This window comes from Podarcis cretensis (assembly GCF_951804945.1).
Source record: "Podarcis cretensis genome assembly, chromosome: 2".
NCBI classification, from domain to species: domain Eukaryota; kingdom Metazoa; phylum Chordata; class Lepidosauria; order Squamata; family Lacertidae; genus Podarcis; species Podarcis cretensis.
In genome coordinates, this window is record NC_137171.1 from 81978190 (window position 1) to 81995066 (window position 16877).

Sequence of the window (16877 nt, forward strand, 5' to 3'; positions counted from 1 at the left end):
AATACCCACATTAATACATGTAAAGAGGCTTTTCGTTTAGTCTGCTTCTTTTAAAATAAGAACTACCGTATTTTTCCGTCTATAAGACGCCCCCATGTATAAGATGCCCCCTATTTTGAGGGGCTCCGATTTAAGAAAATGGAGGGAGATGTATCTGTGTATAAGGCGCCCCCAAATTTTTGACATTATTTTTTAGGGAAAAAGCCTAGTCTTATACATGGAAAAATACGGTATTTGTAAGGCAAGTTCTTCTGCTTAGAACATATGACTTAGGCTTGGCTCATAGTGCAAGCTTTGGAAATGCCATAGCTGGGAAAGTAAGTTTTGTCCTGTCCTTAAAAACACACACACAAAAAAAACCACTAGTATAACAGTTTCTGAGAGACGAGAGGATAACAACACACAAAGGACTAATCAGCATTTTAGCTATAAATCCCATTGGGGAATAGAAGTGTGCCCCTGACTTTAGGAATACTCTGCCCTCAGTAATGATGTTAAGGCAGGTGCTTATGGGAACTTGGAGATATGGAACAATTAGGCTACTGTGTATAGAAAAGAGCACCAGACAGAGCCAATGTAGGCAGATGGGGCCTAACAACAAGCTTAGCTGGCTACTATGGTGACAGAGCTGGCACCTAAAAATAAACACTTGCTGAAAATAACACTGGTTGAATGGGGGAGATAAAAGAGCCAGTGGGGGAGAAATCCTATATACAGTCAGACAAATCTGGATGAATAGACCGGGACCCAAGATTTCTTCATTCTCTTTCCCCCAGCCATACATTTATTGTGTTCCATTTGTATTTTTTAAAGGTGAAATTAAAGGCTGTAAGCTCTCAGGGTGCGGGGAACCCTGCTGGGAATTTTGCAGTTTTTAAAGGGGAAAATATTTAACTCCACCTTATATGAGAGAGCACAATCCTCTCCCCATGTACATCTGAAGACTGCTCATGAACATCTGAAGGGCAAACGTAGGGAGAAAGGTCAAGGGAGCAAGAGCTAAGCACAAAGGACAGTGATGCTTCCCCATACATGGGGGGGGGGGGAGACAGGTGGACGACATGACCACTGACTGCAGGACTGCGGAGGATAATTTGTGCCATAAACTCTGGGTTAAAATTGCTGCATGACAACAGGAAGCAAGTGGACTTGGGGAGCGGGACCAGACAAACAGCTTGAAAGAGCTTGTTTGTTTGTCCTGCAAAGCAAAGCAATGCAGGGTTCAAAACGGCCAACCCCGAGCGTTTAAAAAACAAAGGAAACCTTAACCAAAGGAAACCACAACCAGCACAACTCTTCCTTCTAGCCTTCACATGTCATGGGAACAGACTAATGGCAGATGACCAACATCTGAAGTCTTCTAATGTGTTCAAACTGGCTGCTGCAGTCAAACAAAAACCATAGGAATCCCAGTTTGAAGAAGGAAGACAGTCTCGAAAGCTCGTTCATGCTGCAGCGGCACGAAATTAAAGACTAGGAAGGAGAACACTCAGCTTTGGATTAATTCCCCAGTACACGCACCATTCATTCATTCTGCCTACCTTCTTTCACTCACCCCTAAAGTTCTTTATCTGGGAGAAGGGAAAGGGCTGGTCTGCTCTCTGTAAATAACCAAATGGATTTTTATAGCTTTAGGTGAATTTATAGCTCCGGGACAGTTTTATTGAATAAAAGCCTGATTGCTAATGTAAACCATGATTGAAAAGTGGGGGGGGGGGGGAGAGTGGGCTGTACTGAAATCATTATTATCAGAAAACTCCATTTTGAAGATTAACATGTGGTTTCTTTATGCTGCTCAGCCTAGCCAAGATGAGCCATAATGCAGACAGAAAGTACCAAAGGAACTTTATTCAAAGGCAGCCTCAGAAAAATTGCCACTTTTATGGTTTTTAAAAAGAAATGGAAATTGCTTGTACCTTCCCAATACCTCTGAATGAACTGAGGGCTGGTGTTTTTTTCCTAAAGATGGTTTAGCCACAGATTAGGAGAGGCTGGTGAGTTTATTTGACTTAAAAGCACATAAATTGTATAAACTGCATAAGTATTTGGTTCGAATCCCCGCGGCGGGGTGCGCTCCCGCTGCTCGGTCCCAGCGCCTGCCAACCTAGCAGTTCGAAAGCACCCCCGGGTGCAAGTAGATAAATAGGGACCACTTACTGGTGGGAAGGTAAACGGCGTTTCCGTGTGCTGCGCTGGCTCGCCAGATGCAGCTTTGTCACACTGGCCACGTGACCCGGAAGTGTCTCCGGACAGCGCTGGCCCCTGGCCTCTTGAGTGAGATGGGCGCACAACCCCAGAGTCTGTCAAGACTGGCCCATACGGGCAGGGGTACCTTTACCTTTACCTTTATTTGGTTTTTAACTCCATTCTAAAAATGGAACCACTCAGATTGGTGTGTGTGTGTGTGTGTGTGTGTGTGTGTGTACACACACACACACACACACACACACCCCTACAAAACCACATGGCTCACATTAGAGAGCAACAATCTCATGTTGTGTTTATTACATGTGCCCATTGGAATATAGGAATCTGCTTTATACAGAGCCGGATCATTTCTTAATCTAGTACAGTATTTTTAATGCTGAGTGGCAGAGGCTCTCGAGGGCTTCAGACAAGAGTCCTTTCCAAACCCTTTCAGGGGCTGAAACTGGGGTCTTTTGCATGCAAACCATGAGTCTGTCACTATACGATGGACCTTTCCCAAAAGATGACATGGGGAAATTAGTGGTACATAGTAGTCTCAAGAGAATCTCCAGGAGGCAGAGGCTGAGCTAGCTCATGGCAACACCACACTCATGTTGTATCCACAAGCCTTAACAAGAACAAACTAGAAAACTGGCTAAACAGTTTTCCAAGAAAACTGCAGTGATTTCTTTTGGATAGTATGTCTCAAAAGATCATAATGCCTTAAGAAATAGGCAGATTGTTTCTGTGCACGGGAGTAAGAATCTGTTTCAATCATTACAATGGTTTGAAGATGCATACACAAAACAGGCAGCTGTCTTAAAAATGCATACACACACACACAAACTTTGGCACATGCCATGTCACAGAACATGTGCAACTCAACCAGGAATGACTGTGCCCTAGTATTTAGGGCCCTGAAACTGTGACAAAAAAGCACTGAAGCAACCATGCCCAAGGTCTAAGGTTTACAGTGGCTGAGTTGTGATGTGCACAGTTGTGAGTTCTGCCTCTGGATACTGGGAGAAGGCTCTTCTTGCCTCTGCTCCAAAAGAATCTGATTAGCTGCTGTAGGCAACGTGAAACTGAACTAAATAGACAGATCTTTGGTCTGATCCAGAAGAGCTATTCTTATGGCTAAGTTACCCGCTTAGCAACCGTCAGTCATAGAAAAGCGTTCTGACATGTCAGTGTATCTGAAGAAGTGTGCATGCACACGAAAGCTCATACCAAGAACTAACTTAGTTGGTCTTTAAGGTGCTACTGGAAGGAATTTTTTTATTTTGTTTTGACTATGGCAGACCAACACGGCTACCTATCTGTAACTGACATGTTAAAGGAAGAGAAGCAATGAGCAAATGATGCTCTCTGATTGATGTTGGTTTAGTGGTTCCTTTTAACTCTGGTTCCTCTTGCTCAGACTTGTATTGCTCTGAAACCGAGCAGAACAGTCCTAGCTCTGGCTGGGGAACTATGGCCAGAGGACCATAATAGGCAAACACTGACTCCACCATCGCATCCAAAGCCTTGACACTTGCATTGGTCAAGGGAGGTAGTGGATGTGATGGAGAGCGGTTTTCTGGGTATTTTCTGCTGAACCAGTACCAGGCTGGCATAGCAGAGGCCCAGGCCCCTGTCTGGTAACTGGATCAGCTTGAAATCAGGCAAAACTATAGACAGCCTGCTCCACCTCATTTTGAGATTCCATGCCAACTTCTGCAAGCAGGCACACTTCCAGCAGTTGTGCTTATGCTACCGTGCCTTATACCATGAATTACGATGCTACTAAACCTTAACCCCCTCCAGCAGTTAAGGATCAGGGCCTTAGTCTCCTTACTCTGCAAAATGGACCATCAAGCTTCTTCCTGAAAGACTGCACTTCAGTGCTACAGCAAACAGGTTGATTTCCCCACCATCTGCTTACTAAACTCTTTGACTTTTTCCACAAAAAGGCTCCACAGAGCAGGAAAAGTGGCTTTTCCTGTTAGAATTTGACAAAAAGGCAAAAGCAAATATTATTGCCATATAGAATCATGAGGCAGCAGGGAACAATTAAGGGAAAATGGAAGAAGCCCAGAGTGGCTGGGGCAACCAAGTCAGATGTGTAGGGTACAAAAGATAAATAACTACTACTACTACTACTACTACTACTACTACTACTGAGCCATTCTGTCTGCCTCCAATCGTATCCTAGCTGTATCACATTTGCTTGAACATTATCTTTTGAAGGAATGGAGGTTTTCGCCATAGCATTATCAAAGATATGAGGCACAGCCTAGACTTATATTATTATTTTTTGTTTTAAAAAATGGGTGGGGGCACTACATATTTGCATACATATGTGTCCAAGACTGGGGCAACACATCTATGCTGACTGGTAGCAAGAGTCATCTCCAACCCTACCTCAGAATGCCAGGGACTGAACCTAGGACTTTTCTGTATGCAAAGCATACCACCGAGAGCAGAGCTCCCTTCCCCAATCTTCCTTCATTTCCCCCTCCACACCTCTGGGGGATTCCAGCCAGTGAATACTTTCCCTAAGAAACCAGAGGCCTTCCTCCTGGGTATTGTCGGCCAGAGGGTGTTAAGGAGGGACCAAACATTTTTTATGGATGCAACAACGGCAGCAAGGATACTCATTGCTAAACACTGGAAAACCCAAGATCTACCCACACTGGAAGAGTGGTAGATGCAGCTGATGGACTATATGCAACTGGCCGAGATGACTGGTAGAATCCGAGACCTGGGAGAGGAGAGGGTTGAGGAGGACTGGAGGAAATTCAAGATTTATTTACAAAAATATTGTAATTTGGTTGAATGTTAAGAAGGATGCTAGATCATAAATAACTGCCCATCACTGAATTAGATCTGATTTTGACGATAAGTGAGATTAAGGAAAATATAAATTTTTTGGAGAATTGTTAGATTTCATTTAAATGAGCGGAGATAAGATTGTAAACAAGTGGGTAATTTGCTTGGAAATTTTTTTTTTTGTAACGATGTAAGTGGGAGCGGGAGATGTGAGGGAGTCCAAAGAAGTGACGAAATTATGCTATGATATAAGTAATATTGTTTATTATTTATGCATTTGTTTTCAAAAAACTTTAATAAATATGTAATAAAAAAAAAAAAACAGAATGCCAGGGACTGAACCTAGGACTTTTCTGTATGCAAAGCATACCACCGAGAGCAGAGCTCCCTTCCCCAATCTTCCTTCATTTCCCCCTCCACACTTCTGGGGGATTCCAGCCAGTGAATCGGAAACTACTCTAACTGATCTTACTCATTCCTGCCATGGAGAGACTTCTGTTCTGCATTACACAGATATCTCATCTGCAGCCTGTCCTCATATGCTGTGTTGATGAAGTAAGACAGCTTCACGCAGTGTCAACAGCTCCCTAAAGATCAGCCCCACTTGTTTTCAGCACTTTTTGACGCACAATCTCATACAACCAAAAGCTTCAAACTTGCATTCCCTGCTACGGTGCTTCTTCTCGCTTTCTCTCAGCTAAAACAACCAAGATTAAACCGCTCAATATGTTGCAGGAGGAGGAGGAAGTAGGAACGCTTATGAAATCTGCAACTTTCATACCAGTTCAAGCAGATATATACAAAGTTTAAAATAACCTGATACTTTTGTTTCACACTGTTTCCAAGAGATGGAAACTGAAGCAGTCAACTTTGCAGATGATACACAGCTTTTTGTGGGGGGGGGGGAACCAACATGTTCCCATTTCTACATTTAATGCCTCATTTCACCAGAAAAAAATGAGACGGGGAGGGACATAAGAGAAAAGGAAAATCGACCAAACATAAATTATGTTTGTAAAACATGTTAAAGAAGTAAAATCTATTTTTTGCCATAGCTTTAGCAATCTATATCTATACACACACAGAGAGAGAAAGAGAGAGAATCAGAGCCAGATATCTGCAAATAAGAAAACTTTATACTTTGATACAACATGTAAACATCCATAGCCCCATCAGAAGAGCTTCTTCCTATTTAATGTGGCTAATGCTTCCTCAGTATGGTGAACAGCATAACGTTCAGAGAGGACACAAGAACAAAGTGGCAATTAGGAATCACCAAAAACAAAAAATACAAAAAGAGTGGGAATGTGTAAAGGAATATCTAGATAAATGTTGTCCTCAAATAAAATCCTTGATATGTTTAATCTGAAATTTGCAAAATAAAAGAATAGTTAGATAAGATACATGATGTGATATAGAAGAAACAAGAATAACAACACAGTGGTTGAGAGAGAATAAAAGAAGCTGTAATGAGGTGGTGGGAAGTCACTGGGGAAGATATGGCATTATTGTATGTATTTTGACTTATATTATTTACCGTATTTTTTGCTCCATAAGACTCACTTTTTCCCTCCTAAAAAGGGGAAATGTGTGTGCGTCTTATGGAGCGAATGTAGGCTGCACAGCTATCCCAGAAGCCAGAACAACAAGAGGGATTGCTGCTTTCACTGCGCAGCGATCCCTCTTGTTGTTCTGGGTACTGAGATTCAGAATATTTTTTTCCTTGTTTTCCTCCTCCAAAAACTAGGTGCGTCTTATGGTCTGGTGCATCTTATGGAGCAAACAATATGGGTATATGGAAAATAATGGAATATGTATATGAATAAGTAACTGAAAAATCAATATAAATTAATTATAAATTAATATATAAATTAATAATAAAAAAGAACAAAGGTGCTGTAGGTCACAGCTCCCACCTCTAGGATACTGCCTAGCCAACTATGTTCTCTAGAAGGGTTCACAGCAGGCTAACCTCAAAAACAACATATGAAGCTCATAAATAAAAAAAACCAAAAAAAAACCCAATAATCCAACATCCTTTCATATTAAAGATAAATTAAGTTTTGTTGTTGCTCCTCCAGGCATGTAGGATGGCCATCTAATTACTACTTTTAGCTTACTGCTACTTGTATGCAGGTTTTAAGAAACCTTAAAACTAATTGATTTAATGTGACATGGTTTTAACATTTAGATTTTAACTAGGGGCTGCTGCCCCTACTTGCTCTCCTCTCCAACCACACCTGCTCTCCAACCACACCTACCCCTTTGCTATCTGTCCTTCCGTCACATCTGACCAAATCCCCTCTTTTCACACCACACCCACCGCATTGCAGATCCCCTCACAGCTTGCCCCAACCCCTTTTAAAAGAGAAAGGAGGCACTTCACAGAGCAACTTAAACAGTTCACTTGGGCCACCTGCCAACTGTGCTTCTGGCTTGGCCACTTGCCTGCTGTACCTCACACTGCAGTTGCAAACAGCAACGTGTCAACAGCCTTACGTTTTTATGTATATGGACAGATATAGTTAGTTTGAGGAGCGACTTCGTGGGCCCTGCTGAACTGAATGGAAGATAGAGAAATGCCTTTGAAAGTCCCCAGCATGCCTAATTTAAGAAGAGTCTATCAGAAACATAAATAGGCATGGCTTTCCAGGGGAATATAACAAGACAGCCTCAGAGCTTTTGTACTTCAGGCATTATTGGTCAATAACTCTCACCTCTCTCAGTTCCTGAGCAACAGAATTCAAGCGTTCATTTTCAGACTGGGTGTTGGCAAGGACATTCCTCAGCTGCTTTAGCTCTGTCTGCAGTTCCATGACTTTCTTCATGTAGTACTCTTCCTTTGTGGCGGACTCTTGAATCAAGGTTTCTTCCCTGCTCTCTCCATCTGCTGCTACTTTCTTGTGGTTGGTGTGAGCCTGACCAAAAGCCTGGGGGGGAAATCAGAAAGCTCTTTAATGAATAATTTTAGCAACATGAATATTTATTGTGCATTGAGTATACCCTGGTTAAGAAGCTGAAGAGCACATCAGTCTCCCCAAACCCGTTAATGGGCAGAAACATAAATACTTGCTGTATTTCACACATTATGGGGTATTTGAGTTGTAACCAGTGAAGCCGTCCCTTTTCCTTTCCACTCCCCTCCTCATGCACCCCTGCATGCCCCAACTCTTCTCCAGATGGTTGGTGAACCCCAAAACAGATTGGGGGAGCATGCAGAGAGAAAAGAAGAGGTCTTCTTGCACAGGTAGGAAACCTTGCAGTAAGGGGACAACCTGGTTGGATATAACATTGTGCTCTTTTCCTTTTCTAACACGATTATCTTCTCGTTGTGAGGATTTGTATTTGTGCTAAAGAGAACTCCCATTTTTCAAACTGGCAACCTTGTAAGTCAAGTACGTAATTGTTTAAAACAATCAAGTGTGAACACTTGTGAAATCATCACAACATCCCTGTCAGCTGGATCACTATAATTCCCATTTTACAGATCTGAGGATGAGGCACAGAAATGCACTAAGGGCCATGTACCAAAACCATAAATTGAGTGGAGATTTCTGCATGAGGAGGGTCTACATGCATATATCTCCTGGTCTGAACAGCCCTATTTCCTTCAATAACATTAAAATATATGAGTTGGTGTCATTTTAGAACAAGCCACAATGCTACTTTCTGAGGTAATTTCCTTGGGCTCTCTCATCCATCATTTCCCTCTATTTCATGCAGCCCAGCACTTATTTTGAACTAGAAGCTTCCCTAGATTACCTTAATATACTTCAAATAAATTGGCTCAATTGCTCTGAAGAACACCAATCAAAAGGCTAACATGAAAAACATTGGGATGTGATACATGGGGGGCCACCCACCAGAAACCTAAAGTACACATTGAAGCATACTGGCCAGGCATAAAGCACATAGTTGGTGATCAAAGAATCCTATGATTAATATGCAAAATAGTTCTTACAATTCTAGTTGCTCAAAGAGTCCTGCCCCATTACCAAGAGCAATTATTTTTACTATAGATGTATAATGATTAGGAACTCTTATTGTTAAACCAAATCTATACATACTGTTCACATGTACTACTGTAAATTTGTTGGGATTTTTTTTTCTTTTACAACTTCATTGCTAACAAGCTATTTTTCTCCGCATGACCAAGTTGGAATCTGCTCCAAGATGTGTTTCAATTTACCTCTTTGTGTGTTATCAGACACCTGCAATTAGTTCTTCAGAGAGCTCAAATAATTTTAATATACAGTGGTACCTCTGGTTATGTACTTAATTCGTTCCGGAGGTCCGTTCTTAACCTGAAACTGTTCTTAACCTGAAGCACCACTTTAGCTAATGGGGCCTCCCGCTGCTGCCATGCCGCCGGAGCACGATTTCTGTTCTCATCCTGAAGCAAAGTTCTTAACCTGAAGCACTATTTCTGGGTTAGCGGAGTCTGTAAACTGAAGCATATGTAACCTGAAGCGTCTGTAACCCAAGGTACCACTGTATTTATAAAGGCAAATTGTCCTACCATTTTAAGGAGCCATATTCTCGTCGGGATCCACCTGACAGATGGACTGATGTGTAAGAGCTGAAATGAATGCTGTCTTTGAACTACAATATGTCTTTGCAACTACTGGCTTCCAAGATAGATTTGAGTCTTTTGAGTGAATTGCTATGTTCAACATGCCAGTTCTTTCTTTCATTTCATATAAAGATTGCTGGTACGAATGCTGCATTTTCAACCTGGACAAGGGCAACCCAGGATCTCTCCTCCTTCTCCAAACACTGCTCCCTGTTTAATGATCTATCAAGTTTTCCATTGGCCATTTATGTTCTAGCCGTTCAGACCGTATCTGTCATCACAGGAGGAAATTTATTTCCTACATGCAAGAAGTAGGCCTCAGAATTTCATTACTTCAGCATATTAGATAGGAAGCATTCGCTGATACGGTAATTATTGAACAAACAGGACTGAAGCATATGATTGAACATGTCTGTGCCATCTTGTATGCAAGCCACCCACTCATTGCTCCTATCAGATTGAATCTGATTTCAGATAAGCAAATTAGAGAAACCAGAGACAAATACCTATTGAGGAAATTCTGGCCAGGTTCACACAACAGTCCTTAGGGAAATTAAAAAGCGTCACATTTCAGGCAGAAAGTAACATGCCATCTGTGCAAGTTACTGTAAAATGAGTTTCAACTGCACACAGCAGCTTAAAATGACTGAGATCTCTATGTATGTTTGGGTGTTAGCAAACCAATATAACTGAAATAAGAATCTACATAAAAGTGTTGCAAAGTTTACAAAAACTTATAACCCCCCCCCCTTAACACGCAAATCAATTTCTAATATCAAAATCAATCACATTGTGAATTGTTGTCCATATCGGGACTTCTTTTACCTGTTTCTGAGTCATTATGTACTGTCTGCTTCAATCTTCAATTTGTGTTCCAGGTCACTCTGCATAAAGCTATGTTTCCTATTCGCCCTTATGGGTAATCTAAAATCTGTGTAACTTTTCTTCTTTTCATCAGAAGCAAATAAAATTTCTAGGCACAGGAACATTCCCAAAGTGGATGAAGCTTGCAAATTTTCAGCTTTTGTTGAGGAAGCAAAAGTACTTCTTGAACAAGTCCTTGATATATACGGTAAGTAAAAGGTAAAGGAACCCCTGAGCATTAGGTCCAGTCATGACCGACTGGGGTTGCGGCACTCATCTCGCTTTACTGGCCGAGGGAGCCGGCATACAGCTTCCGGGTCATGTGGCCAGCATTACTAAGCCGCTTCTGGCGAACCACAGCAGCGCATGGAAACGCCGTTTACCTTCCTGCCAGAGTGGTACCTATTTATCTACTTGCACTTTGACATGCTTTCGAACTGCTAGGTTGGCAGGAGCAGGGACCGAGCAATGGGAGCTAACCCCGTCACGGGGATTCAAACCGATGACCTTCTGATCGGCAAGTCCTAGGCTCTGTGGTTTAACCCACAGTGCCACCCGCGTCCCTATACGGTAAGTACTGTATTTTTCACCCTATAGGACGCACTTTTCCCCCTCCAAAAATGAAGGGGAAATCTGTGTGCGTCCTATGGGGCGAATGCAGGCTTTCGCTGAAGCTTGGAGAGTGAGAGGGGTCGGTGCGCACCGACCCCTCTTGCTCTTCAGGCTTCAGGAAGCTATCAGCAAGCCTGGGGAGCCCCGGGAGTTCCCGCAGGGCTCCCCAGGCTGCGGACAGCAGCCTGCTGCCCGGAGCGCGCTGAAGCCGCGGCTGGGGGGGGGAATAATTTTTTTTCTTTATTCCCCCCCCCAAAAAAAAACTAGGTGCGTCCTATGGGCCGGTGCGTCCTATAGGGCGAAAAATACGGTACTTTGCCATAAAAGACTTTTGAAATTACAATATTTTTTGCTTAGTACAACACACACCCGCCTGGGACGTGGGTGCCGCTGTGGGTTAAACCAAACTTGCCGATCAGAAGGTCGTCGGTTTGAATCCCCGCGACGGGGTGAGCTCCCGTTGCTTGGTCCCTGCTCCTGCCAACCTAGCAGTTCAAAAGCACATCAAAGTGCAAGTAGATAAATAGGTACCGCTCCGGCGGGAAGGTAAATGGCGTTTCCGTGTGCTGCTCCAGTTCGCCAGAAGCGGCTTAGTCATTCTGGCCACATGACCCGGAAGCTGTACGCCAGCTCCCTCGGCATATAAAGCGAGATGAGCGCCGCAACCCCAGAGTCAGCCACAACTGGACCTAATGGTCAGGGGTCCCTTTACCTTTACCTTACAACACACACACACACACACACACACACACGTGTATGGATGCACACATGCAAATACTATGCACCTTCCTATTATTGAGGTATATGAGTTAAAACTCACTATTAGACACACACACACACAATTTGCATTTGTTATTACACAACTGGCTGTTTTTATTTTTAAGGTCTTTGCAGCATGCCTTTTCCTGGGTGTTGGGCCTCTTCAAATTCATGAAATGCTAGCTATATTTGGGGGGGGGGAGGGAGAGACTGCTTCCAAATCCAACGCATTTTATGGAAAGGTCTGGTTTTGTTATAAATATACAATATAAAGGATTTCTGCCTCCCACGGTGGCACCTGGGGTCTCAGTTCTTAAGATATCATGCTGACTGAACCTTTGCCTTTCCTTTTAAGCTCATAAATCAGATGCTTATCATAAGGACTTTCTTTTCTCATTCCTATCGACCCATTTGAACTTGTAAAGAATTGTTGCCATGGCAGTTTACACTCTCAGACCTTTCAGCAGGGCATTCTTCCCTTCAAATGCATTTGCTGTACAGCCACCTCAACATTTCTCCTTGCAATTAAAGAAACAAGGCAAAAACAAAACAAAAAACCCCAACCGTTAATTTTTTATTGACATTTCTGAACGTTTGAATAAAGTGCAAAATTGATCTCAGGTTACACAGTCGATATTTTCCCCATGAAGCTATTATGGATTTTGACACCTCTTGTTTCCTGTGCCACAAAGGTAACTGTTCGTCACACAATATGATTCTGTTAAACTGCACATGCAAGAGCACACAACAAGTTGAACATGTAGATTTATGTCATTTTTTAAAAAGGTCTGCGCTGCTGCACACAGGGCAGGTGTAAACAAAAAACATTCCCATTGCTCCGAAACTCCTAACTTGTGAGCTTGCATATCAAAAGCTTCATAAGGCCAATGGCCACAGATGCACATCTTTCGTTCAGACCAAATGCCTTCCCACATGCTCAGGTTTTTTTTATAGCTAGAACTAAGTTAACCATCAATTCTTTCTTTTATTGTTTTATTTTACAAAAGTTATGCACTGCTTACTAGAACAGAAGCCCTCTAATCAGTTTGCCATTATGCTGTTTGTACTCTGCAGGGGTCTTCCAGAAATCACTGCATACCAAAAGTCTGCCTCCCCTAAGGCCTCTTTACACATTACGTGCATGTAGAAGACAAGCAGGGTGAAAATGGCTGTGGGGTCATGTATTTGGCTTCACCCCCAAAGTAGCACTGCCTTGCTCCTGCCCTCACTGCCACTATTACTATGTTAAGCATTAACTTCTGCAGCCTTCCCTGCGGGTTATGACTTCTCCCTTGATTTTAAAGGGCTGATTGCTAAGGGAGACACCATACCCATACACAGCCCATAGCCCCTTTCACCTTGCTTGGCCTCAGCGTGAAAATTAATGCTTGAAAAAGACTCTAGTCATACACACATTATGCCCTGTTTTGATCTTCTGCATCTCAACAGTGAACTGTGCATCCATCAGTTCTAGCACTGAGGCAGGCGATAAAATGATGCCCAGTTTTGATCTCTCTGTTCAAAAGCTGCCTGTGATTCTCTTACACCTGCTGAGCAAGCAGTTCTGCTGCCATTGTAATTTTAACCATACCAGTGGAGCCTTAGGATGAAATATTTTAAATGCTAAGGTGTGTTTTCAAGCGAGCAAAATTAACTTTGCAAACAAAATAAGTTGCCAATTTGGAACCGCTGGTTATTCATCTGCAAGAACCATGGGGAGGCCAACACAAACTTAAATACTGTGTATAGGCAACATGATAAAAAACAGTATAGCAATTAAAGAACATTTTAGTAGCTGGTGTTTAGTAGGGAGGGGTTTTGGGGGAGTAAGCAATTTGCATACCTCCTACTATATTATTTTAATAAGTTTTCCAGCACAGCAATTATGGCCTGATTAGGAATACTTTATGCATCCTGCTGTGACCTTGTGCATCATTATTGATGTGTTTCTTGACAGGACTAGTAGTCAGGTGGAGCTAGCAATATGCAAATTTATCTTCTCCATTATGCTGCGTGTCAGGAGGGAAAAATAATTCACAGATTAAACACAGAGTAGCACACTAAGAAGATGACACTGCCTCTCTCTTGATCTGGTAATATCATTGCTGGCATTTTGAATCTGTTTCTACTCCCCTTCGTTGCTTCCCCCATCAATATATTCATTTTAAAAAATCCAGGGCATTAAACAAGAAGAGAAGTGGATTTTACAAATTAAAGGAGAATGCCCACCTTGCAAAAAAGTGGGAGCTGTCTCTGATATTTATTAAATAAATACAATTAGCAATCAGTTCCTCAACACATGGAGGCATATAATGAACATTCAGAGTTCATTATACACGCTGACGCAGGTGACACTTTGAATGTAGATAATGATGATATTTGAATAACTAAGGCATGGGAGGTAATAGTTCTTAAGGCATAAATACTGTAAATTGCTGTGGATCTGCAGAACAGAAAGACAGCACATTCTGGGCTAAGCCAGGGGAACAAGGTTTTCCAGTGGTTGCACCCCCTGCCTCCCAGGAAGAACATCGCAGCAAGGGAAGACTACCCTTTCCCTATCCATCAGCCAGGAAGAAAAGACCTGCAGCGGAGCGTTTGCTGCCTTCTCCCCCATGTCAAAAGAAACTCAGCTTTAACTACAAGCTCCCCTTGCACTGCAGAGTTGAAGAGAGGAGGCACACTCTGACCCCATCTGTTGACCAGGAAAAGAAGGGCTGTTGAGCTATATGGGTTTGGGGTGTGTGTATTATTACAGATCCTGTGAAAACCACTTTGAGGATCATCTGGATTAAAGGATGGGATATAAATCTTCCAAATAAATAATACACTATATATATGTGGGCCAAACTGGATGTTACCTGAAAGGCCAAATCACATCCCTTTCCTGCCACTCCTGATTACATCAGGCAAAGCTGATGCACAATACGTCAGAATTTCCCCCATCTTAGGGCAGAGAAGCGCTGACTGCACTGATGGTCACATCATGTGTCTCTTTAACTAATGTCACCAGGAGGCAAAGAGCAGCCACACCTTTTAAGTCTGAAGCTGACTTACTTTTATTTATGCAGTTAGGCAACAACGCCTCTGACATAAAGCAGACACGACGTTGCAATTATACAGAAGGACTTTCTGCGCTCAACGTTTTCTGAACGTTTCCCTCTAAGCTGCTCGGTCCCCACCCCCCAAAAAAATCCAGAATAATTTTTAAAGTTCTCTAAAATGGCTGAGAGCACTAAATGAAGGGCAAAAGGCTAGCCTCGCCATGTCTGCATTCTTTATTTATCTGTATTTCATTGTATTTATATGCCACTCTAAGTGGTTACACAGTGAATGTGCAGTGAAGTTCTGCTAAAATATGAAAATTTGCAGATGTAACAAAGTAGCTTTATCTGAACTTTAACAGGACAAAATTAAATCATTCCATTGGTTAAAAAACCCTACATTCAGTTTTACCAAACAAAATTTCACATGAAAAGTACTGTGTGATTCCAAAGTTTCTGGAGTAGAAATGGAGTGATTTGAAATGTCAAAGACCCCATTATTTTGAAAATAAAATGAAAGTACACATCAAAAATTTCTAATTCCACATGTGAACAACAAAATACTGCATATCTCTGGTGCAGTGAAGTTCATAAAATGGCATCACCACAGCATGAGCTTCATAGAATGTGAGGCCATATACCTACCCTTGATCCACCACTGCCATTCTGAAGCTCCCTATGGCAAGCTAATGAAGAACACACCTGGGAAATGTACCTGTACAGTGGTACCTCTGGTTAAGAACTTAATTCATTCTGGAGGTCCGTTCTTAACCTGAAACTGTTCTTAACCCGAGGCACCACTTTAGCTAATAGGGCCTCCCGCTGCTGCCACACCACCACTGCACAATTTCTGTTATCATCCTGGGGCTAATTTCTTAACCCGAGGTACTACTTCCGGGTTAGCGGAGTGTTTGTAACTCAAGGTACCACTGTACTTTGCTATACACACCAACTGCCTACACAACTTCAGGTTGGAACCAGCTTGAAACAGAAACATGATGAAGGATTACGGAGAAAATGCCAACCATGAGAAGAGACAGAGGGAATGAGAAGAAAGAATGGAAGGTAGCATGGTAGAAAATAAATTGGAGGTAGAGACAGAAGAATAGAGAACAGAAACAAGTGTTCTCTGAATTCCTCGTACTGAGTGTATCTCCAATGTCCTATCCAGTCCTACTTGGAGCTTCAAGAGGCAGGATGTATACAAGGAACCTATTTCCAATGCTCCTGGCACAAATATATTATAATGTAACATTACTTTCTGGTTCAACTTTATTAATGTTTTATATACAAAGTATTGAAGGGGTGTGGTGAGGGAAATGGGATTCCCGGGTTTTCTGATTGTACAATGCATTGGAAAAGAAGAGGCCATATCATTAGGTCACTTGGGCTTGCTGTGCTTTTCTGGCAATGCTCCAGACCCAAATACAGCCAGCCCCAGACGGTCAGACTGCGGCTGAATTTAATCCCCAGAGTTTGTTGCAGTGCGGACATCTGTCTGCAAGCAACTTCCCCAAAGCCATTGAATGTGCACACATGGGCCACTAGCCATCCATCAACGAGTAATTGCTTTTGGTCCCAGCTGACTAAAGGCAAACGGATCTGGCTCGAGAGAACAGTCAGTCTCCTGAGCCATCCCGTTCCACTTATTAGTGCAATAATTAGAGGCCAAAGAACTCAAGACACATCCATTTTATTCAAAGAATCCATAAAGTAATAACGCCGCCTTTCATTGTAGTTAGCACAGGGTGATCTTCCGCCACTGTTGCACAGAGGGTGCTGGGGGAGATGGAGACAGACATACACATACACGTTTTGTTTTACAATGAATGCACAGAGCTGCAGTAATTCCTCCCTGCCCCCTTACACATGTGGAGACCCTAGGAGACAGATGGTCTGGTGCACTCATTCCAGACCCCTCCATCTCCCTAAACTATCTCTGTCAGTACTTGTGACTGCACTGACTTAAAATTTGCAGGCTATGTTATACATAAATGACAGAATACTCAGGCTTTGCGTGAGATGTA

General features: G+C 42.5%; 1 protein-coding gene across 3 annotated transcripts in view; it reads right to left on the minus strand.

Moving 5' to 3' along the window:
* BICD2 (BICD cargo adaptor 2) overlaps positions 1–16877 on the minus strand; it is an 85498-nt gene that overhangs the window by 25931 nt on the left and 42690 nt on the right. For all 3 annotated transcript variants that reach the window (XM_079965011.1, XM_079965013.1, XM_079965012.1), the window contains exon 2: positions 7716–7928. In XM_079965011.1, the coding sequence (XP_079821137.1) occupies positions 7716–7928 (213 nt within the window). The remainder of the gene's footprint in view (positions 1–7715; positions 7929–16877) is intronic.